The sequence below is a fragment of the Astatotilapia calliptera genome, chromosome 8 (assembly GCF_964374335.1).
Source record: "Astatotilapia calliptera chromosome 8, fAstCal68.1, whole genome shotgun sequence".
NCBI lineage: Eukaryota > Metazoa > Chordata > Actinopteri > Cichliformes > Cichlidae > Astatotilapia > Astatotilapia calliptera.
Window position 1 is genome coordinate 4,055,887 of NC_137429.1, and position 23,616 is coordinate 4,079,502.

At 42.6% G+C, this 23,616-nt stretch overlaps 1 protein-coding gene across 1 annotated transcript in view; it reads left to right on the forward strand.

Annotated features, from left to right (window-relative positions):
- Positions 1-22,871: 22,871 nt before the first annotated feature.
- LOC113028026 (corticotropin-releasing factor receptor 1-like) overlaps positions 22,872-23,616 on the forward strand; it is a 96,251-nt gene continuing 95,506 nt past the window's right edge. Inside the window, exon 1 of the mRNA XM_026177958.2 lies at positions 22,872-23,578. Coding sequence (XP_026033743.1) covers positions 23,549-23,578 — 30 coding nt within the window. The 5' untranslated portion in view covers positions 22,872-23,548. The remainder of the gene's footprint in view (positions 23,579-23,616) is intronic.

The window sequence follows — 23,616 nt, forward strand, 5'->3', positions numbered from 1 at the left end:
CTGCCTGTGTCACTTTGTTGGTGCAGTCTGATTCCTGCTGTCAGTCTTGGCTCGAGTTCAGACTCCGGGAGCACTGCTATCGCTTCCTCGGCGCAGCCCTGTCTAGCAGACATTTATGCATAACAACAACCCCAGTGTGTATGCGTGATAATTAAAACGTGTGCGCTACAGAGCCTTTTCACATCTCCTTGAGTCTCACAGTGCAGAGCACGCTGGGGGAGTTTTATTTTTAGCTCCTTGGTCTTTGATTAAAATATGACTCTCCTGTTGACCTTCACACCTGCTGCAGCTCTGCCAGGACCATGGGAACACAACCACTTGATAAGTAAAAGCCTGACACCGGAACCACTGACAAGACATAATCAATTCTCCACGAACTGTGCCTGGTCCTGCACGCTCTCTGTGACGCCTGTATTACATATCCTAATGCTGTGCGTGTGTGAAGCCCATTTTAAACCAGGCACAGCTCTGTGGATGGCAGCATCAGCATGAGTCAGATGACCACTTTACAGATGGAAATACTTCAACAAACGTCAGTTGGAAGGCTTTAATTTTGCTCATGCTTCCCGAATTCAGGCTACTTATTGTAGTGATCCGTCAGCTTTTCCCTCAGCACCATCATAGGGGTGACGTTCCTGGCCGTTAGTGACATGCCCCCACAGCTTTTGGATGGCTCGCCATAAAATTCTGAACAATATATTCACAATGCCCAAAGGCTGGATTTGTCTGACTTTCATGCAAGTTAAAGTCTTTGTTGGATTTTATACAAACATACTGCAGCAAGATGATGAATTCCTCTTTGGGGCCAAGCCCCTGAGTTTTCCTCTTCCACCATCAGGACACTGACATTGTGTGGTTTTGAGGGACTTTAATTTGCCACCTATAGCAATGAGTCAGCCCAACTTTACCTTAAGCAATAAATCACTGGGTCAAAATTAACTTTCTAATAATACACAAACAGTTTAGTGCTAATTAGGAAAGTTAACTCTAAACCTGACCATAAACTTGGTTAGTAATCTGTATTCATGGACTTTGAAACTTTGAGTTAATCACACAGACAGATATCTGCTCATTGGTCCCAGGAGGCTAATAAAATATTATAATGTCACTTACCAAAATTGGAGATGAAGGTTGTTGGATGGCCTCACAGTAAACACGATTACTTGTTAGAACACGGCATTAAAATGCTACAAAAGGCACCAACAGCACGTTTATATTTGTTTCATTTTTCAGCTCATACAAAGAACATTTGTGCTGTTTTTATATTAAATCAGTTCATACTGCGAACATATGTTTACTGATTACAGAAGCTGTAACCACTTGCATAATCTAAAAACCTGGAAATGAAACAAATCTCTTCTTTGTTTTTACTAGCAATGCTTCAAAAATTTTATATATATATATATATATATATGATTCGGATGTCGGGTTCATTTTTAAAAATTCTGCTCCACAATGGCTTCCATTAGTTTGGTGCTTGGTTAGTATTATGCCTCGAGGTTAAACTCAGATGACAAACTTTTCCACCAGGACCATCATAAGGTGCCAGGTGACCGCTATTCATGGTGCCCAGAAGGTAAATCACGCCAGCTTTGGTGCTTTTCACATTTATTCTGCCACCATCTGTTGACTTTTAGGGTTTTCTGGGAGATGTCTCAACAACTGTTTGATGGATTACTATTACTTTTCTCTACACATTTTCACTATAAACAGGACTGTCAGTCCGCTACCTTATTATTGGCTCTCACATGATGAATTCAAATAATTCACTGATCCCCTCATACAGCAATCTGACATTTGGTTTTGATGGAAGCAGCTTTTGTATTGACTGCAATGAAATTTTGTAAGATTAAATGCATTAATCCTCCAGCAACATCTCGGATCAAAATGAGCTTTTTCAGAATGCAAAACAGAAAACTAAAAGAAATAATAATTCATGCTTAGCTGAGCTTTGTGTTCTATGCTAATTGTCAGGTGTTTGTTATCCTGTCAGGCTATACTCCAGCATGGGAGAATTGTGCCCTCAGTGCTGTCAAACACACGGTTACAGCTGAAATTTTTTACCCCCAAAACTATCATCCTTACCTGAACCACATAAACATTATAACCTCTCTGGCTGAAGTGTGAAGCCATATGTGATACTTAAAAATGCAGTTCCTATAATGGCCACTAGGCGCTGGCTCTAGAAGTTGCCTCCCTTCCACCAGTTAATGTCTGTGTGTTACAACTGTGCAGTTCATAAATGCAAAACTTCTTAGACTGTCGTATTTTTGCACTTACTAGATCGCAGGATCACCCCCAGCCTGTCGTGGCAGATGGCCCCGCCCCTCCCTGAGCCTGGCTCTGCTGGAGGTTTCTTCCTGTTAAAAGGAAGTTTCTCCTTCCCACTGTCTCCAAAGTGCTTGCTCATCGGTGGTCTCTACCTTGCAATATAATAAGGCTTCAGGCAACTGTTGTTGTGATTTGGTGCAATATAAATAAAAGTTATTGAATTTAACTGAACTGAATTGACTCAGACCACAAAAAGTTTTAAATATTTGTTTACAGAACTGAGGAGGTTAACAATAGGCGGGTGGATTGGGGATCTATTAACGGTGCTGTCAAACAAGTGAGGTTTCTGAAAGCAGAGAAATAAAAAAATTACTGAGGAACAGAAAAGCATAGCACTTACTGAGGGCAGACTGTGACTAGACTCTGAGGATGGGAAGGGGCAGCGCTGATGTGTGACAAGCAGGTAGGTTTCCAGATGACTGGAGCTGAGTTGGATGGAGAGGCAGGTACTTGACTAAGGTTTGATTCCACTGTGGAGAGTGGATTCTAACGGAGACACAGGTCCGTGTAATCTGTGTATTCTGCACATCTTACTGGAACACAGGAGTGAGCTCTGAGAGACTGGATAAAGGCTTCAGGCAGACAACTGGAAAACAGGCGAGGACCAACTACTGTACACTGGACTACATAGTTCATATGCTAAATGATGGGATGATCTGGCGACAAATAGCAGCCTTAGTCGTTCCTTAGGTGCACAGAGATTGACGAGGAAATGAGCTGCAGGTGTGCAGATGCCAAGCCCAGAAAGGATACCTTCACCCGAGGAGGGGGCAAAGATGGGCTCACTCCCCCCCCCCGAGTACAGTCAAAGAGAAATGAAAGAGAAGAAAAGAAAAACATATCTCAGAGCACATTCATCGCTCATCCAAAAATGGTCATATTTGACTCCAAACCCCGGGACTAAACCATTACACACTCAGGAAACTCTCACAGCAACTGCTGGTGTCCTACTACAGCTGCACCATTGAGATTGTCCTGACCTATGGTGTCCTTGTATGGTATGGGAGCCGCTCTGCAGCTGATAGGAAGGCTCTGCAGAGGATTATAGAAACAAGACATCACCAACTCCCACCAAGTGGCATCTTCATCCATAAAAACTCACACCAGATGATTCTTGCACAGTTTTTACCCTGCAGCCATATCCATATTAAACACTGAACTTGAAAACCACTAAATACAATGCTGTGTTCTTAATGTGAATATTTATCATGTTCTTATATTATCTTATTCATTCGGCCTTTTATACAGTTTACAGTTCTTCCTGTGCCTGCGTGGATTCTCTGTGTCCACTGGTTTCCTCTTGCAGTCCAAACACATACACGTTAAGGCAACTGGTGTTACATTTGAACGAGTGTCTCTTTGTGTTAGCCCTGTGATGTCCAAGGTGTACGAAGCATCTCAAACTGTACTGAGACGGAGAGCCGTAAGTTGCTGCAACAGAATAGCGGCACACAGTGTTGCAGCAGCTTACAGCTAACTATGGCAGTTCAGACAGGCTGTTTAGAATTTTTTTTTATCAGTGTTTCTCATTTCTTGGTATTCAAATTACATTATGCTGCAAGGATCCTAGCAACAACATTACCTACCAAATTTGGGAATATGTTACATTTATGTTCTAGAATTGTTACATTATTAAATATAACAGCATTACCCTGAGTATAATATCATAGTTAGCAAAATGCACTGCAGTCATATTGTCCATTTTAGTTCAGTAACCAATAACTGGCATTGCAGTTGTCCATCTGTTATATACAGTCTATGGATTTACTCAGCTGCTCCACACAAGTGCCCAACTATCCCAGTATCCCTCTGGCCTTCTGACTGACCTTAGACATCAGCACGTTCATGTCTTGGTGCATGATCAATAATCCACCTAAGGCATGCCAGAAAGTTAATTCATCTGGGTGCAGCATTTTCATTGGGGGAAAGCATTTTATCCCTCATCCAAGTGACTTCTTCACTCTCAGCAGGCGGCATGTTTCCCAGCTTTATACACAGCACAGATGCAGCATTGCCTACAAATGTGCCAAGAGCTCCTTCTCATGATCGTTAATATGCAAATTGTCATTTAAAGGTTTTTCCACTGAAAATGCTGCAAATCCTGCTGAACAGAAACTAATTAATGGGATCAGCATGTTAACATGCTACTCTAGTGCACAGCCTCATTAGGGTGACCAGAGCCCAACAAGCTAAAAGCAGGGAAAAGATTGTGTAGGTTGTGTAGTTTTACATTGCTGCTAATCTTACAGGTGGTTTAGCATTACAGGTTTAGCATGCTAAATGCTAAATATCAGTGATATTTAGCATTTAGCATGATAAATATACAGTGTTTATTAACCCTCGAAAGGAAACTAGGGAAAGCCTCACAGTCTTTACTGTAACTGTATGCCTTTTTCTTTGTAGTAGTTTCTGTTAGATTCACTGAAATCACCATAACTTGACTGACTTTAATTCACTAAAATGTTTCCTGGTGATCAAAAGATAAAGACAGCAAAAACATGATGAAAGCTTGTTTCACACCCTTTGGATACAGTCTGCTGTGCATTGTTGGCATTTGAAAACTTAATGAAAATGTGAGGCATTGTCTCAGCATGGGGGACCAGTGTGAAGGAGGACTAAAAGTGCTGAGCTGTGATGTAAAGAGGGACACTGGCTTTCATTTACCCACTGCTGTTATATTTGAGTGTTTATGTAATCCTTCACAAAGCAACACTCACCAGATGCCAGTGATGATGCATCTATAAGCGTCCATAAATCGAGGGAGGGGTTTGTGGACAGTCATTTCCTTTTTTTCAGTCTCTGGGAAGAGACAGAAAATGTGGATAAACAAACTGTAGACGGATGAATGGACAGAAATATCGATTGACACAAAAAAATAATAATTGTCTGACATGTGGATGAAAAACTGAAGCAAACGGGCTAAAACAGGTTAAAGGAGAGTAACCCGCTGCATCCTGTTGTCCACTTATTGGTGTCTTCCTTGCACCATAATGGATGAATGTAGGACAGAAACACACTTTGGGTGTCCACATGAATTAAGGGCGCAGGCCCTTCAATTCCCTGTGGGCTAGGGACATTTGTCTTTCTGTTTGTGCACACTGTCTTTTATTTATTTATTTGTTTGTCTCTATATCTCTACAATGTTTTATTGTTTAACAGCAATAAATCAAAATAGACATGTTTAATGTTGCAGAGAAAATAAGAGAAGAAAACCCTTCATGGTCAGGGTGAAACCAGAGTTGCAGAAAGCAAAGAAGCTCCGCAAATGTGAAATATAAAATACAAACTACTTATTTTCATGAATTTTAATTTTTAATCCCTTTTTTGTTGCATTTTTTTCACTTATTTGTAAATGAGTCAGCTTTACTGTAACTCTTCCATATATAGAGTATATGGCTGAACGCAAATATAGTTTCATATGGACTAAAGTACATAACCAATAAACACACAACTGTGCACATTCAACAATAAATAGCAAAACCAGACAGACAACAACAATCACAGGGTGGTTTAGGCTTTTGATAGATTGCAGTGATTGTAGAGACTCGCAGTCTGACTCTTAATGCTGCAGAACCTTCTGCCTGATTGCAGAAGGGCAGCCAGGCTGTATGTGGGTTGGGTGGGGTTCTTCACAATAGCAGAGGCTCTGCAAATGCAGCATGTCTGGAACATGGATAAGGGGAAGGATGTTCCTATGAATGTTCTCACCTGCCTCACTGTGCTCTGCAGGAAGCTTTCTGCAGTTCCTCTGTTAAATGTTCAATTCAGTTTTATTTATTTAGTGCTAAATCACAACAACAGTCACCTCAAGGTGCTTTACATTGTAAGGTGAAGACCCCGCAATAATACAGAGAAAACCCAACAACCCTCTTTGAGCAAACACTTAGTGGGAGGGAAAAAAACAGGCTCGGGGAGGGTCGTCCATCTGTGGTGACTGGTTAGGGGTGATGGGGGGGACGGTAAGGATCGATGATGGGAGAGGTGTCAGAGATGTGCACAAAAAGAACTCTTTGCTTCTGACTCTACTTAAAAATCACTGAATTAGCAGTGAAGGCTGGTGGGCCTCTTTGGTTTTGTCTACCTTAAGAGACAGAGTGTTGTTGTGTTGTTGTGGTCCCAGCTTACCAGACGTTCCACCTCCTCTCTGTCTGATGCATCATCATTACTGCTGATCATGTCTTCAGCATACTTCATGATGAGGTTGAACTCAGACTTGGGGTTGCAGTAATGGGTGAGCCGGGTGAATAACAGAGCGCTGAGCATACAGCCTGAGGTGTTGAGGTTGAGCAGAAGGAGTTTTCTCACCAGCTGGAATTTTGACATGACGTTTGTCAAAGTGTGGTAAAGCAGACGGGTGTTGGAGATGTAGAGAGGTTGGGGAGGCAGGCAGTGGGGATGGAAGAGAGGATAGGGCTTTAGACCACTTCCTCAAAGCACTTCATTATAGTGGAAGTCAGTGCTACAAGGAGATAGTTACTGAGATAAGATTTGCTAAGATATTGATGATGTGCTCCTCAAATCAGCCATGGCCAGATGGAGCACCTGCTTCTCTATGGTGGGTGTAGAGGTAATTCAGACTCAAAATCCACCCAGCTGCCTTCCATTGGCGGTTTACAGGCCTGTCTAGCTCATAAAAGACCCAGAGGTGGACTTGAGATGTTAGCCATGGTTTCTAGTTTGGCTGACATGTGTGGTTACAGTCTTTTACTACAGTGATAGCCTTGATCTACTTCGCTGTGAACGGAGTCTATGTATTCCTCCAGACAGATGTGCTAGTCATAAGTGATTGCTTCCATGAATATATTGCAGCCTGTGCTCTCAAAGCAGTGCTGTAGGGTTGTGATGGCTCCACAGAGCAAAACTCTGATGGTTCTTTTTATTGGCCGGAATAGTTTAAGCAGTGATCTGTATGCTGGGAAGAGAAAAACACAAAGGTGGTAGGAATGACCCAGGTGGGGGACAGGGATGGCTTTGTGTGAGTCACAGATGTTGGAGTAAAATAGGTCAAACATATTCCCGCCCCTTCTGGCAATGTTGGGAAAAGTGTTGTGGGTAAAACTTTGTTTCTGCTGGTTTTTAGTTTGGTATGGTTGAAAGCACCAGGAACAATGAAAAAAAAAAAACCCTTGGGGTGGGTCGTTTTTTTTTGGTCGCTGATGGCATTGTGGAGCTCGTGCAGTGTCTCATTAGCATTCGCACCAGGAAGGATGTAAGCTGGCATGACCATAATTACACTGAATTCTCTTGATAGAAAGAACCCAGCAGAATTTCACGTTAAAAAACAATCAGTCAGTGGCGAGCAATGAGTGATAACTACTGAGGCATCAACACACCAGCCTCTTGATATAATAGACGAAGCCCACCACCACAGGCCTTATTCAGTGTTACTGTGTTCCCTGTATCTGGATGGCTGTATCAGGGATGTTACTGTACAGCCATATTTATATGATGATAAACATGCATCAGTTCTTTATTTCAGGCTGTGTATGAGACTTTGTAGTGAGATGGAGTCTAAGGCAATCCGATTTGTTTTCTAGAGAGTCTACACTGGCCAAAAGTACAAACAGTAGAGCTACTTAGTATTAGCTTTTAACCTACAGCAGACCTCCATCTGCTGGCCTCGATTCTGGGTCTCTTCGCACCTCTTTTGACACCTTGTCTTCCAGGCAGCCGAGTCAGGTGATGCTGCGGTGGACCTTGGTTTGCACAGATTACCTACACTAGTTTTCTTTGTTAGTGGTGCTGCCATTTGTATAACAGACCACAAGATCAGTTTGCATAGTGACTGTTTTTGTTTGATTTTTGTCAATAATTAAACTGAAGATTTTTTTAAACAATCTTTCTAATTATTATTTCTTTTTCATAAATTTGTAAAATAGTTTTTAAATAAATGTTATACAATTCATTTTTCTATATCTTAGTCACTTTAACATCTCATGTACATTTATCATTTTATAGTCTTGAAATTATTTAAATCTCTTTTTGATTTTTGTGTTTTCATATTTATTTGTATTTTTATACCGCCATCTGTTTAGATTTATTTATTTATTCATAACTGTATGTTTTCAAAATGCATTTTCTCGTGCCTTTATTTTTATTTTCTGCATTTTCACATCATGTCACTCCTAATATGTTACTGCGCCTCCAGTTCCACACAATTTTACAGCTACATGGACAACACTAGACAGTTACAACACAATGACAGCTATTACTGTGCGAAGACTGCAATTCCATCTGTTTTGTTACCACGTTACACAACTGCCGCCTCTCTCCTCATAAATGTCAGGAGTGTAAAATGATGATGTCACTAAAATTGCCCAAACCAAATGTATTTCTGCTAAATGTGATTGTCGGGACGTAATCCTCTGGACAGTATCTGAAATTAAATGCTGTGTTTATTTCATCCTGTGGTGAAGAACACTTCTTCTTCTTTTTTTTGCAAACAATAATCCGGTACTCTGTCATGGTAGCCTCTCCACACTGGCCTTACGCTACGGACCATAAATGTCACGGCTGTTTTGCATGTGGATGGAAAATGCTAATAAGTCTACTCATCGCTCTAAAAAAACCCAGCCTGGCTTCTTAAATGAACCTACTTGTATCCATCACAGGTTAGCGGTGCTTTAAGCCCTTCTTTGTTTGCGGCCTCATCAACATGCAGAGCTGTGTCACATTTGGAAGGTGCTACTACATCCGAGCCTGTCAGAAAATCAATACGCCATCTTCCGAAGGCTTCGGCTGTAACTCATATTGGCTTTGTGACAAACTCAGTTCAAGGACCGAGTCTTGAGATTGTTTACCACATGAAATATCTCAGAGCGTCGGGCGTGTGAGAGAAGAGCAGGATTGGGAGCGTGCACATCACACAGCGCATTGTCCTCCCTCAGTACAAAAGCAGAACCGCTGTTGCTTGTTCTCTCTGCAGCACGCTGCCTTTGTTTCTCCCTCACACACCCGTCCTGACTGCGCCTGCAGATTGTTGGAGTGTGTTTTAGACTGCTTTGTGTTTGTTATTGTTGGGAGGGCTCTTGAAGTGTTGCTCTGAATGTGCCGGTAAGACACAGTGCACAGATGTTGCAAAAAACTCAAAGCAAGAGTCAGCACGAGGATACAATGCCTCACACGTGCATGCGCACACACACACACACACATGCACACATAGAGCGACTGCTTAAATATGAAGGCGATGCCTGTTTCTAGGTCACCGTCTCACTGACTTGACGAGTTTTCCTCTCTCGGAAAGCTTTTGAAGTGTCTGCATTGATTTGATGAATGAATTCATGATATTTTCTTACTGACAACTGATGTATTTAAAACTTTAAATTTGAAAAAGTAATTTAAACTCAAGGCCTCAATCTTCACTTGTTCTGGAGCTGTCAGCAGTCACGCGCTCTCATCATTAGCAAATTGAGCTGTCATTTCTGACAGCTGTTCTCATCTGTGTTGAAATTTGACGGAGTTTCTGCTTTCTGTGTAGCTTTCGACCACATCGCGTGGTCCTCATCAAATGCTGTATCCACTCTGCCGGGGAACCTGTAGATGTTCAAACCTTTCCAATAATGGTTATCTGTGAATTTAGTGTTGAAAGGTGAGCTTTGTGGATCGTTCTTTTACTCAGGTGTTGACAGTCTTTTAGCCACATTGCAGGGTTTGCACAAGCAAGTAAAGTTTGCACTGCAGACCAGGTAGGAGAGTTCAAGTTCTAGCAGACACTTCGCAGGTCAGCAGAAGAGCCCACACAGGTGGGTGGCCCAGAGGCATCAACAGAACAACCCAAGGCTGCAGCACAGAGGACAGGCCATTTAGCTGGACAGGTCTGAGGCAGGGAAGACAGGTGGGATGGGTGGAGCAGGCGGTTGCTGCCTGAAGGTTTTGCAGACAGGAAATCTCCTGGCACCCAACCTGTAGGCTGAGTAGACAGGAGAGGACGATCCAGATAACAGCATGGAGGCAAAGCAGACAGGATAACCTGGGTCTACCTAGAACGCCGGCGGTGTTCAGTGTTGAGGTAGCTTACCTGGATGACCCAGAGGATGAGGAGACAGACAGGAGTAGTGAAGGCAGCGCTTGGCTGTGCAGAAAGTTGCATACAAAGGCAGAGCCCCTCGGGAGTCCGGACAGGAAGCCTTTGGAGAAGAGCAAAGCTCTCAGGAGGCCATGCAGGAAGTTGCAGATGTAAACAGAACCCCTGGGGAGGTGGTCAGCAGCGGTGAGGAGGCGGAGCTGAGAGGCTGTCAGGCAGGACAGGCAGAGGAGCTGTGAAGGAGCCCAGCAGAGCAGGCGGTAGCAGAGAAACTGAAGCCTCTGACTTGTGGAAATCTTTATAACAAGAACATGTCACACTGTTTGTGTGTGTGTGTGCTGTACATTGTGAGCTTTGTGTATGATCCTCATAAGGCACTGCATTTGATTCTATTGTAGGTGGCTTCAGTTTAGATTTTGACTGGTATCCCTGTACTGGTCAAAGTTTACACATAAACAAAATCCACACAAAAAACTTTAGAGATTTAGAGATGTTTGTAGCTGTAAACATGTTTATTTCTACTGTAAAGTTGTGCGTTTTAAGAGCTAGTCTATGGGAACTGATTCACAGCCTCAAGTGGCCATAAGAGGGAACTGCAGGTTGGGGCATTTGCATTGCAGCCTGTAGAGTGCCACTTGATCTCCACCCAAACAACATGTGCCAGGCTTGTTGTGGGTCTCTCCACTGTGTCACCCAGCCACTGTGAGCAGAGCTGAACCTTATAAGTTTCTGCTTACTGACTGCATGACCGAGAGGCCCACAGCAAAATATGAGCCTTGGGCCTCTATGGGTCCCCTCTGTGGATTGTTCTCTGCGAACATACAACCCAAGGCCTCTAGATTATATAATGAAGGCCTTTACCTTATTAGACCCTTGTCATTTCAGTTATAGACTGTTAGGTTACCACACAGTGTTATGGCTATATTAATCTGCATTTTATCAAATAACTTCCACACAATGAACCTTCAGGAAGCCAGAGGCTTGTTCTACCCCAACTGGTAATTCAGCTTTGGCTGATTGTTGTAGCAATTAAATTTTTCCTCTTCAGCAATACTTGTTTGCCACCAGCCAGTAGTTCTATTCTGCTGTACGTTTTCCTGCTGTAATTAAACTCAAAGGATCATCTCGATGAAGTTCGCTGAAGGATCAGAACACGTAAGGAGATCATTTCAAGCTGTTCACATGAAAAATATGTGAAAAATGAGGGTAAATCCCAGCTGAAAATTGAACTGAGCTAATAAGGGCTGTGTGATTGGGGTGAAAAGGTAATGTGCAAAAAGTGTTCGTTCACAAGCGCAGCGGTGGAGTCTGCTTGTATTAGCTAATTGGCATCAGGTGTTTCTTTCAAGCCTTTAAATCCTTTCACAGCTGTAGCTATCATCAGACTAACACTCACAATCATGCACGAGCTCCAACACGACATTTCTCACTATTCCTTTACGTGCCGCCATTAACTGTAATTTTGGTTCACACACAGGACTTTTACTCACGTGAGTGTTTATTAAATTGATTCGTTAAACCAGCATTGAGCTGTCAGATAGAGATGAGGCTCTTACAGGAAATCTGACTACTTAAATATCTGCTTTCAGTAATTTAGTATTCTTCAAGCGCTTTGATTGAGCAGGTAGGAGAGTCGGCCTTGATTTGGCACTAAGAAATGTTGACATCTGCTGACATTCAGTTTAATCGTCACTAAGACAAAAAAAGGTAAAAATCCTTGAGTTTTATTACAGTTTTTCACAATCCCTAAGACGCGTTTCTTGGAACTCGCCATTTTTTTCTTAAAAGTCCAAACACAAACGCAAATATTTCCCTTTTGGCTCTCGGAGGAGGCGGACGCACTTTTCTCCTCTCCCTTATCTTCCCTGCTTAGCCTCTTGTGTCCTTGTCTTGTCTCGTGTGTATTACTTTCCCTGGAACACTCTCTCACAGTCTGTTCTCTAAAACCTAAAAGAGAATTGTGGATTTGATCAACTGGTCTCTGAATGCTTTTGACACCCTTTTCTCAACAAGAAGTCTGGGCTCGGGAGAGGCTGAGTTCCCTGGAGGGACTTTCCCTGCCGGATACACGATGGACGGATGGCAGAAATGGAGGGTCGTGTGCCTGGCGGGACTGTCGATCGAGGACGCTGACGATATCTACCTATTCGGAACCATGATAACAGGGTTCTTGCTGATCGGAGCTGGCTTGGCCCTGGCTTATCGGAGAATTAAGAGAGCGGAACCGGCTGTTCAAACCCCCCCAAGGCTGCCCGCTGGGATTGAAACGATGGGACGAGGCGCGACTTCTCAGAATGGGCTCACTGAGTGCAGCATGGTTAAGAGCTTGGAGAAGCTTACGGCTGCCGTGAATACTCAGAATAACACCTCTGAGCGAAAGTTGGATTACATCGTGGAACAGCTGACTGCGGTCGTGAGTTCTCAGAATTGGCTCTTTGAGCAAAAGAATGACAACACCACGGAACTGAAGGTTAATAACATCATGGAAAAACTCGCGGCTCTCCAATGGGAGATTGAGAGACCAGTGTCGGAGTGTTAAAGAACAGCTTGAAATTCTCATGAGTTGTTTGCAAAAGAAAAATTACCATCATAATGAGGCTACCCCTTCGGCGCCAGCTGTGGGCTCGAGGCTGGAGCCGAACAAAAACTCCCTGATAACGATTGTGTTGAGTCTGTTCCTTCCCATTCCATGCAAGGCCACCTGGGTTGGCTGGAAGACTGTTTACTTAGCCTGGCAGGGCGAAGGACACTGTCTCAGCTGAACTCTGGACACGCACACATACATATACTGATACTGATAAGCACTCACTGACGCATCGCCCTCCCTACCCCTGATCCAACGCCACCTCCAACGCTTACCTCCCCTCTGATGTGGACATCGGGTCAGTTGGAGGCGCAGTCGAAAGATTGCAGCGGTCCCAGATCAGATGTACACACTGGAACTCTTTCCCATGTTGCTTGTCTGTGTTTATTGTGCTATGGTGTGTTGATATCTGTGCACTCCTGTATTATCCTTTTGTGTTACACATTTCGATGTCTTTTTTCCTCGCTACCTAGCCTGACCTGTCTCCCCAATGTGATGTTTGTGTATTGTATGTACGGTCGGCAAGGTCTCGGTCTGTCATCTCGGTTGTGGGCAAAAAACCTGGAACTGACAAATAAATGCTATCTCTCATCTCATTTCATAATGCATTCACGTGGACCTCTTACTCTTCTGGTAACATCTCAAAAAAAGATCATTACACAGCCTTATCTGTCCCAAAACTACACAAAGTCTCACAAACCAACCATTCAAAACAATAATGCTGCTGAACATCATTACACAATACATAAAAAATTGAAAACTCAGTGTTCAGGATATGCAGCTTGAGTTTTTGAAGCTGTATGTGGCTCGTCTTTAAATTCAACAAAAAAAGAGACAAAAACTTGAAATAAGAATAGAAATGGGTCTCTCACCGCCACTCACGCTCCCCAGCCTGCTTTATATTTCATGAAACATGAGTTTAAAGTAAAGACTTGAGAGTACGGTGCCAACAGATGATCTACTCTTTAACATACTCCCCCATTAACATGGGAAAAGAAATAAAACACATGTTCAGTGCTTATATTTTATACCATATTTTTTTCATCATTCATAATCTACTCACTTTTTTCTCATCAATTAGAATTATAAGAAGTATGAATCACGACATTCACAACATGAGTAACTCAACCGAGACACGTGGGTGTCATTTTATCCTTTTTCTATTCTTAAAATGTAGAAAATTTTAAGAAATTTTGTGCAAATGTTTTGTTCTCAAACCAATCAGATCACCGTATTTGGCAACAAGTGCACGCTGCTCTGGGCCACTGAAGTTATTTCTCTGCCTCCTCAGATGTGGTCCACACTCAGCCAAAAAGCTCAATCTGCCCCACTGGCGTCCTGAAATATGTACGAAAGCGGCCACAATACTGCTTCAACTCCTGGTTCAAACCATGAAATTCTCCCTGATTCTTTCTTCTCGTGAGAATCGATGGATCCAGAATCTCAGTTTCCTCCTTTTCTTGTTTAGAAACATCAGGACTAGCTCGTCATCGCTTGAAGTTGACTGTTTTTTTTTTCACAGTGCATTTTTTAAGGACAAATTATTCTCTAAACGCAACTCACTCGATATGTATGTACTTTACGAGACAAGTTTGCATCCGAAAAATTCAGTTTCATGTCATGTTTTCACAATGTGGCCTTTAGACAAAATATATAAAAACTGGATGTAACTTCTGGGTCTGAAGAGTTAAACTCACAGCGCCTTTAACTGGCATTCTTTTTTTTATGTCCAGCAGGGGGCGACTTCTCTGGTATCAAAAGACTTCCTGTTGTATAGTCTTTGGGAAATTAGCCGTCTCCTTTGATCTGTGACCTCTGTAAATACTTGCCTGATTAGTTTATGGGCACAATCAAAGGTTTTAGTTCATACTGAATATCATAAGAGGTCCATTTTATCACTAATGTTACTATTAGAGTAAGAAAGGAAGACTATCCAGTGCACGCTCACTGAGCTGATGAGCATGTGGTGCTCCTCGTTTCTCAGCCAGATCTTTCCCTTGTTTTGAATCTGGTTTGAAAAAGCCCAGATGGTAAGGATGAAAACACTCAGAAGAAATTTAATTTATATAAATATCTGTATATGTATGATATAAGGATGAAGTTGACATTTTGTGCTTGAATGCTAACAGCAGCAGGTATTGATTATTGCACATTAAGATATAAAGAAACCCCACTGTGTGCATGTGTGTATTCACACGTGTGCATTCACTGCTGCTGAGAGTCTGACAGCAGCTGGAAGGAAAGACCTCCTTCACACACTGTGGGTGCAGCAGCCTGTCACTGAAGGAGCTGCTCCGTGCTGTCAGAGTGACCTGCACAGGACGGGAGGTGTTCTCTAACAGGGGTGACAGCTTATCCACCCGTCTCCTGTCACTCACGACCTCCACTGGATCAAGAGTGCGAACCAGAACAGAGCTGGTCTCCTTGAGCAGCGATCCATGTGAATTCTGTGTATGTAGAAATGTAAATGTCAGCTTGACCTCATTCGACTGCCAACCAAGGACTGAAGACTGACTGCGTCTCATCGCCGTGTTAACGTCATGCTACCTCATCAAAGTTGCTTTAAAGATGGCAACTGGTCGCAGACGTGGCCCCTGTTTTCAATGCAACAATTTCAGCTGTTACATCATACGGTTGATGTTTCATAATTATGCATTAAGTGTGAACACATTTGAATGGCTGTATTTAACAAAGGGCACCTTTGCTGTGGTAGTTTTGAATCATTGTGCAAAAACGTGTTTGACTGAGTGCGAATATGTTTTGCAGAAAGGTGAATGAGACCTGAACACTGTGTGAAATGAGGTGACAACTTTGACAATAGCGATTCATTCAATAAATAAGCTTCCCAGACAGCATTTTGCTGCTGAGTAACATCAGCTGACTGTCTGAAATGAAATGAAAGTCGTGTGGGTGTCAGCAAAGTGAAGTTTGTCTTTATTCATCATTTTATCAATTAGAGTCAAATTAAACTAAACACTTTTCATCAGAGAAGAGTGTTAATGAAAAATATTCACCATCACGACCCCTGAACTGCTCATCGCTGTAACATTTCCTGCTTCATTATTACCTCAAAGGATCATCTCAGTGGAGTTTGCTCAATTACAGGATCAAACACATAAGAGGATCATTTCCAGCCATTCAAAGGCATTTAAACTCATAAAAAAATGTGTTAAAGATATACACCACGATGAAAACTTAAACTTCTGACCTCTTGCCGGGGAGTCTATTTCCTATCCTCCGAGCGCACCGACACTGGTGTCAGCGCATCACAGGTTTGTAATGCTCACTCTGGTGGGGGGCACAGAGGTGATGGTTGTGACAGTGCAGACACGTTAGGTTCACATTGCAATTAATGAGACAGAATTTCATTGCAGAGAAACATAAATGGCTTCGAAGGCTCAAAGAACGTCAGGGACACGATTATAAATCGACACAATGCCGGAGTCGGCTATGAGAGAAGGTGACAACAGTCGATGTGATTATTTTTAAATAGAAGAAATATGAAAATCATCAGTTGCTCCTAGTCTGGAGCTCCATGCAAGATCTTTCCTCATGGGATGAGGAGGATGATGATGAAAAAAGTGGTGGATGAGCGAAAAACTATACAGGAGGAGCTTGTTAACCTGAAGGCAGTAGGAACACAGAGCTCTACGCCATAATGGAGTGAAATCTTACATTGCCCACAAGGTCCCCTGCTCATGTACATACCCATCATAAGTTTGCCAGTGAACATCTACATGCTTCAGAGGAAGTGCTGTGGTCAGATGGAACCAAAATCAAACTCTAAATCAGAGGAAGAGAAATGCTGAGTACGAACCAAAGAGCAGCATCCCCACAGTAAAGCACAGAGGTGGAAACATTATGCTCTGTGGCTGTTTTCCTGCTGAGGGTTCAGGACGACTTCACCATACTGAAGGACCAGCAGAAGGGGTCGTGTACACTTCTGTCCCTCAGCTAGATCACAGAAGATCTGAAGTTGGGTTTAACAGCATGGTAATGACCCAAAACATATCACCAAGACAACAAAAGAGCGGCTAAAGAAGACTCACGTTAAGGTCATGGAGTGGCATCGCCAGACTTCAGTCCTACAAAAGATCTGTGGAGGGAACTAAAGCTTCGAGACTAGTTTTGTGGTTGCAAATCAAATTATAACTATTAGGAAATTTGTGTTTTTCTGGATTTGTGGTTTATATTATGTCTCTTTCCATTAAAATAAAAGGACTGTAAAAATGTGAGACCGTTCATTTAATGCTCGCGGTGCAGCTGGATGTTCAGAACTATTTCAAAGCAGTGGACAATCAAATATTGCATTAAAAAACCAAAGACGTGCATTTGTTTTCTTCACTGGAATAATGTGATCAAGATTTCTTACTTGATAAAAGACAGTCTGACGTGACCTCTGTTGCACAATCCACAGTGCAGTTCCATTTCTTCCAGTTCTGACTGAAGAATTAACATCAGTGTTTTAACCATGTTTTCTGGGTTAGGACGCCAAGACATGGATTCAGAGAACTGGAGTTACTGGTTTATCGAGAAAAAAGAGATAAATGATCTAAAAGATCTATTTATTTTTCTTCCAGCTGTCCTTTAATGTTTTCCACTCTGTAGAAAGAATATGAACAGCTTCATTAATGCAATTAGAAATAACTTTTTCACTCCAGACCATCTTCTGTCTGAACTCGTCGCAGGATTCGTCTGCAGGTTTTCACCGCTGAATGCTCTCGTGAGAACGGGTCGTTTATCGGGACCTTTTACGGGGACCGGACACATGCTGATTACATAAATGTGTTACGCCTGCTTTGTCATCCTCCATGCATCTGGAATGACCCTTGGCACCGCTCTGCACACACACTCGCACACCGACACGCAAGCACACACAGGATTGTGTTGAGTCTCCAGCACTGGGGATGTTTCATGCCTTGATTGAAGATAAATTGTGTTTCAGATTAAACCAGAAGGAGGGGGAGGGGAGGGGGTGGACTATATTGTGCTTGATGGTGAACTCCTCCAGCTGCAGGAAGAAGGGATTAAAAAAGACCATCTTACACAACCTTCTTGAAATAAACCCGGGTGGCCCCTCACAAAATCTACACTGAGAACAAATCACACGGCTCCACTGCAGCATGCACGGCACCTGTCAGGGATATTTTTTAGCACCTGACTGCTAGTCTCACAGACAAGCATGCATGCAGCTAGAAGCAGGCTAAAGAGTGGAAACAGTATCCTAACCACATAACCCAGTTTGTTATGGTCCCCCTGTTGCCACTACTGACACTTCAAGAGATAGCATACTCAGGGGAGGGCACTGTCACCTTGGATAAAGGCATCTTTTGATTAATGGCTCTCCGCGCGTCACTGGGTCTAAAGAAAGCTTTAGCGCACTGTGCATGAAGCATTTTGTGCACTCAGAGCCTCAGCGGTGTGGTTTTTGGCAGACATGGCATGAGAGTGTAATATCACATCTGATCATTTAATAGTTAAAATATGAATCAGGATCAGAATGAATACAGCCAGGAGAACTTCAAAACTAGTACAGGGCAGGAATTAACAGTTATTCTGACACATCATAATAAACCTGTGTTTTATGGCATACAAAAAATAAAGGGGTTAAGTAAATGTTCAGATTTGGCTGTTTTTGTCTACTCGAGAAATTAAAAAATGGACAATAACCAGAACATCTGAATATAATTATACCTGACAAGCTGGGATCAGAGGATATTTGACAGCTTTCCGTCATAAAATGACTTAAAATTGTTTCCCAACTTGTTTTGGCGCACGATCACTTAAAGTGAAGCAATGCGGACAAGAACAAGCGTTTCAGCCCAAGAACGATTTCCCTCAAAGACTGTTAAGTTTGAAAGGTTTCTGGGGCCCCAAAGAAGGTAAAAGCTGCTATAATTTTATATTTATGTTGGGCAGCTCGGTCTCACGACCTCTAATCTGTTTCTGGACACAAATTTACATCTGTCTGGTCTCATATGCTCTGATTTGTGTTAACGTATTGATAATAAATATTTTCCACTGTTGTAGAGTGAAAGAAATTCCACATTTGGAGGTTGGAAGATTTGATAGAGGAATAAATCATTTCCCCACTTACACCAGACGCCACAGCTGAAGTCATACAGCACACAGATTTTTAAAAATTCATTATTACATTACATTCAACTTAAAACTCATTATTTGTTTAACACTTTATCATTTTAACATGTTTTATTCTTTATTATTAAAAATGATTTAGTTACGTCTAGAGAGAGATGATAGTTTTGAGTAACATACAGTGGTTACCACTCTTTTTGTGTTTTCCTGGGTTCCTGTTACAAAATCATGACTGCAATGAAAAAATAAACTCGATATCTCACAAATTAATACATTATTTTTTGAGACCGGCCTGATTACAGTGGGGCAAAAAAGTATTTAGTCAGCCACCGATTGTGCAAGTTCCCCCACCTAAAATGATGACAGAGGTCAGTAATTTGCACCAGAGGTACACTTCAACTGTGAGAGACAGAATGTGGAAAAAAAAATCCATGAATCCACATGGTAGGATTTGTAAAGAATTTATTCGTAAATCAGGGTGGAAAATAAGTATTTGGTCACCTCAAACAAGGAAAATCTCTGGCTCTCACAGACCTGTAACGTCTTCTGTAAGAAGCTTTTCTGTCCCCCACTCGTTACCTGTATGAATGGCACCTGTTTGAACTCATCATCTGTATAAAAGACACCTGTCCACAGCCTCAAACAGTCAGACTCCAAACTCCGCCATGGCCAAGACCAAAGAGCTTTCGAAGGACACCAGGAAAAGTATTGCAGACCTGCACCAGACTGGGAAGAGTGAATCTACAATAGGCAAGCAGCTTGGTGTGAAAAAATCAACTGTGGGAGCAATCATCAGAAAATGGAAGACATACAAGACCACTGATAATCTCCCTCGATCTGGGGCTCCACGCAAGATCTCATCCCGTGGGGTCAAAATGATCATGAGAACGGTGAGCAAAGATCCCAGAACCACACGGGGGGACCTGGTGAATGACCTGCAGAGAGCTGGGACCAAAGTAACAAAGGTCACCATCAGTAACACACTACAACGGCAGGGAATCAAATCCCGCAGTGCCAGACGTGTTCCGCTGCTGAAGCCAGTGCATGTCCAGGCCCGTCTGAAGTTTGCCAGAGAGCACATGGATGATACAGCAGAGAATTGGGAGAATGTCATGTGGTCAGATGAAACCAAAGTAGAACTTTTTGGTATAAACTCAACTCGTCGTGTTTGGAGGAAGAAGAATACTGAGTTGCATCCCAAGAACACCATACCTACTGTGAAGCATGGGGGTGGAAACATCATGCTATGGGGCTGTTTTTCTGCCAAGGGGACAGGACGACTGATCCGTGTTAAGGACAGAATGAATGGGGCCATGTATCGTGAGATTTTGAGCCAAAACCTCCTTCCATCAGTGAGAACTTTGAAGATGAAACGAGGCTGGGTCTTCCAACATGACAATGATCCAAAACACACCGCCCGGGCAACAAAGGAGTGGCTCCGTAAGAAGCATTTGAAAGTCCTGGAGTGGCCTAGCCAGTCTCCAGACCTCAACCCCATAGAAAATCTGTGGCGGGAGTTGAAAGTCCGTGTTGCTCGGCGACAGCCCCAAAACATCACTGCTCTCGAGAAGATCTGCATGGAGGAATGGGCCAAAATACCAGCTACTGTGTGTGCAAACCTGGTAAAGACCTATAGTAAACGTTTGACCTCTGTTATTGCCAACAAAGGTTATGTTACAAAGTATTGAGTTGTATTTTTGTTATTGACCAAATACTTATTTTCCTGATTTACGAATAAATTCTTTACAAATCCTACCATGTGAATTCATGGATTTTTTTTTTCACATTCTGTCTCTCACAGTTGAAGTGTACCTCTGGTGCAAATTACTGACCTCTGTCATCATTTTAGGTGGGGGAACTTGCACAATCGGTGGCTGACTAAATACTTTTTTGCCCCACTGTATATACAGCTGCAGAAGTGCTAAAAACTGCAGTGAGGGAATTTCTAGCATTTTACTGATCACACTAATTAGCAGATCTCTGTGTCTGCAGATGCACCATTACAGTTGTCACAGTCTGGCGGTGGCAGACTGTATTAATTGTGAAGAGTGGACCCAAAATGCAGACACGAAGAAACTTGGACCAAAGCTTGAGTATTAACAAAAAGCGAGCCGTTTAATAAGGCTGGTAAAAAAGGTACAAAGAAAGGGCAAACTGAAGTAAACTAACATCAACCTAAACTGGGAGAACTAAATAAACAACAAGAAAAACTTAGACATGAAACTTGGAAACATGACATGGAAACCTTGGCGTGAACAACAGACGACCTGACCAGGAGTGAACAGAAACACAGACTAAATACACACAAGGGTGATTAGGGGAAGTGGAAACACATGGGGAAACAGCTGACACTAGTCTGACATAAGGAGACAAAGGAAGCAAAGCTGACTACACTGACATAGGACACAGACCTTCAAAATATAACAGGAAACATGGGACGCAGACAAGACAATATAAACTTGACAACATAAGACACGCAGCATGAAACACATAAGGGGCAAAGGGAGAGGGAAACTTAAATACAGCGGTAGAAAACACAAATGGAAACTAATAAACAATTTAGCTACCCTAAAGAACTCATACATATCATCCAAATAAACTAAAACTCAAAACGCTGGGTCAACAGACCCAGGAACGTGACAACAGTTTATGGTTGAAGCCTGCTAAACGAGCTTCCTTCCATCAGATGTTAACTTGTTAAAAGGGGGATCAACAATTCTCATCCAAATATATTCACTACTAGATCTAGAGGGAAAAACGCTAATGCTAATGTAGAGTCTTACGAGTGCCGTCAATGTTGCTGTAGCCAGCTTTTATTAAACACGTGACTCCCACACGCCACCTGCGACTCTCAAGCGAGGGATGAACGTCCTTCTTCAAATAGATGTTTTCTTACTTGGTGTTTGTTGATGATGGTTGAGAGTAATAACTGCTACCACATGAGTCCAAACATAAGACCACAGCATGACTTGCATTACTTTCATACTCAATGAATTATTTCTGACCATTCTGACCCTTGCATGGGGACATTGCTCTGGAAGAGCCTTGTTTCTTCAGTCGTGTTTTTAATGACCAGCAGGGGTCGACTTTTAAAGTCCCGTGTTTAGAAATGTACAGGAAAACATCCCTTTGGTTCACGTGCCCTGTGACCTCAGTAAACACAGTCCTGATGAGGTTTTGACTGTTTCAGGTCTTACTGAATACAACATGATATTAAACTTAAAAATTATGCTGACAGTTACAGTGATATAGATATAAAGCAGGACAACCGTGTGACTGAAAAGTTGGTTTTAAAAAAACCAACTCAATTACATAGAAAACCCTCATGTCAAGGCTTCATAAAAGGCGATGACACTTTATTACCAACTTTTATATATAGTTTATGTCCAAGCCTCATATGTCCTTGGCTAATACAGTAAAAACCCACCCAAGAGGAGATCTATTCAGAGTAATACTGACTAATAATAATAATAATAATAAGCATTTTTTTTCTTATCCTCTAACCTCTCTGGGACGCCCCACGCACACTAATGAGAACTTTAATATTAAGATTATTTGTAATTATTTTAATTGCTGGAGTCGCAAATTCATTCCCACTGAGATTTTATTTACAGTGATTTTGACGCTCATTTGTACTGAGTTGTATTTAAAAAGATCCCCGGGGATGCTTAACTTTATTGACACACTGGGAACCATCTGTCGATCTTGGCTCACAGCGAAATCTGTTGACTCTGCGCTCTGGCACTAATTCGTCTGGAAACGGGGGCACATGATAAAAGGGTTCCCTTCTCCTGGATGCTTGATAAGAGCACAGCGATGCGCGCGGAGCCTTTCACAAGCAGCTCACCCCGGGCTCGTCTGCTTTTAACTTTCTCGCAGCAGTGACGTCTAGATTGCGCGGGGGATTAAAGATTAGGGTCTGGAACACGGGCAGTCATTGCATAATTAACTCCACGCAGAGGAATCGAGTTATTCCTCAGTCACACTGGATACACTCGACAAAGTGGCACAACGTGGGGGCGTTGTGGGGACGCTGTGCACCACCGCGGCGGCTCCGCGCAGGAGTCAGAAGCTGGATGGGAAGCCGGGCGGACGTTAGGCTGTAGCTCGGGGAAACCTGACGTGAAACCATGCGTGGAAAAGGAGTTTTAGTTCGTGGGCAGCTTTAAAGGTGCGACAGTGTTTGTCTGGATTCCGGTCCTGTTCACGGAGGCAGCGATTTCACGGGAAACCGACCCTACCAGAGAGGTGACAGGCTGCTACACCCCAGCTCCGCAGCTCCTCATTAAATGATCCTGACAGTGTCTAACCTCTGACATTACCCGGACATCTACACCCGGCCTAGCCACGCGGTTGTATTTTTTTTCTGGGTACAGTTCAGTCAACACCATCAGAAAACTGCGCTGCTGGGACTTTTTCCACTCCCAGTAACAAGGATAAAATACTTCAGTGAAGTAACAAGAAGACATTTAGTTCCACACATGGAAATTATGTGAAAAATAAAAGGCCTGGAAATGCGTCGCAAATGCTTTTATCTGCTGGGGGTAAGTTCTGCGTCTTTTTGCGCCTCCGCTTCGTCTTC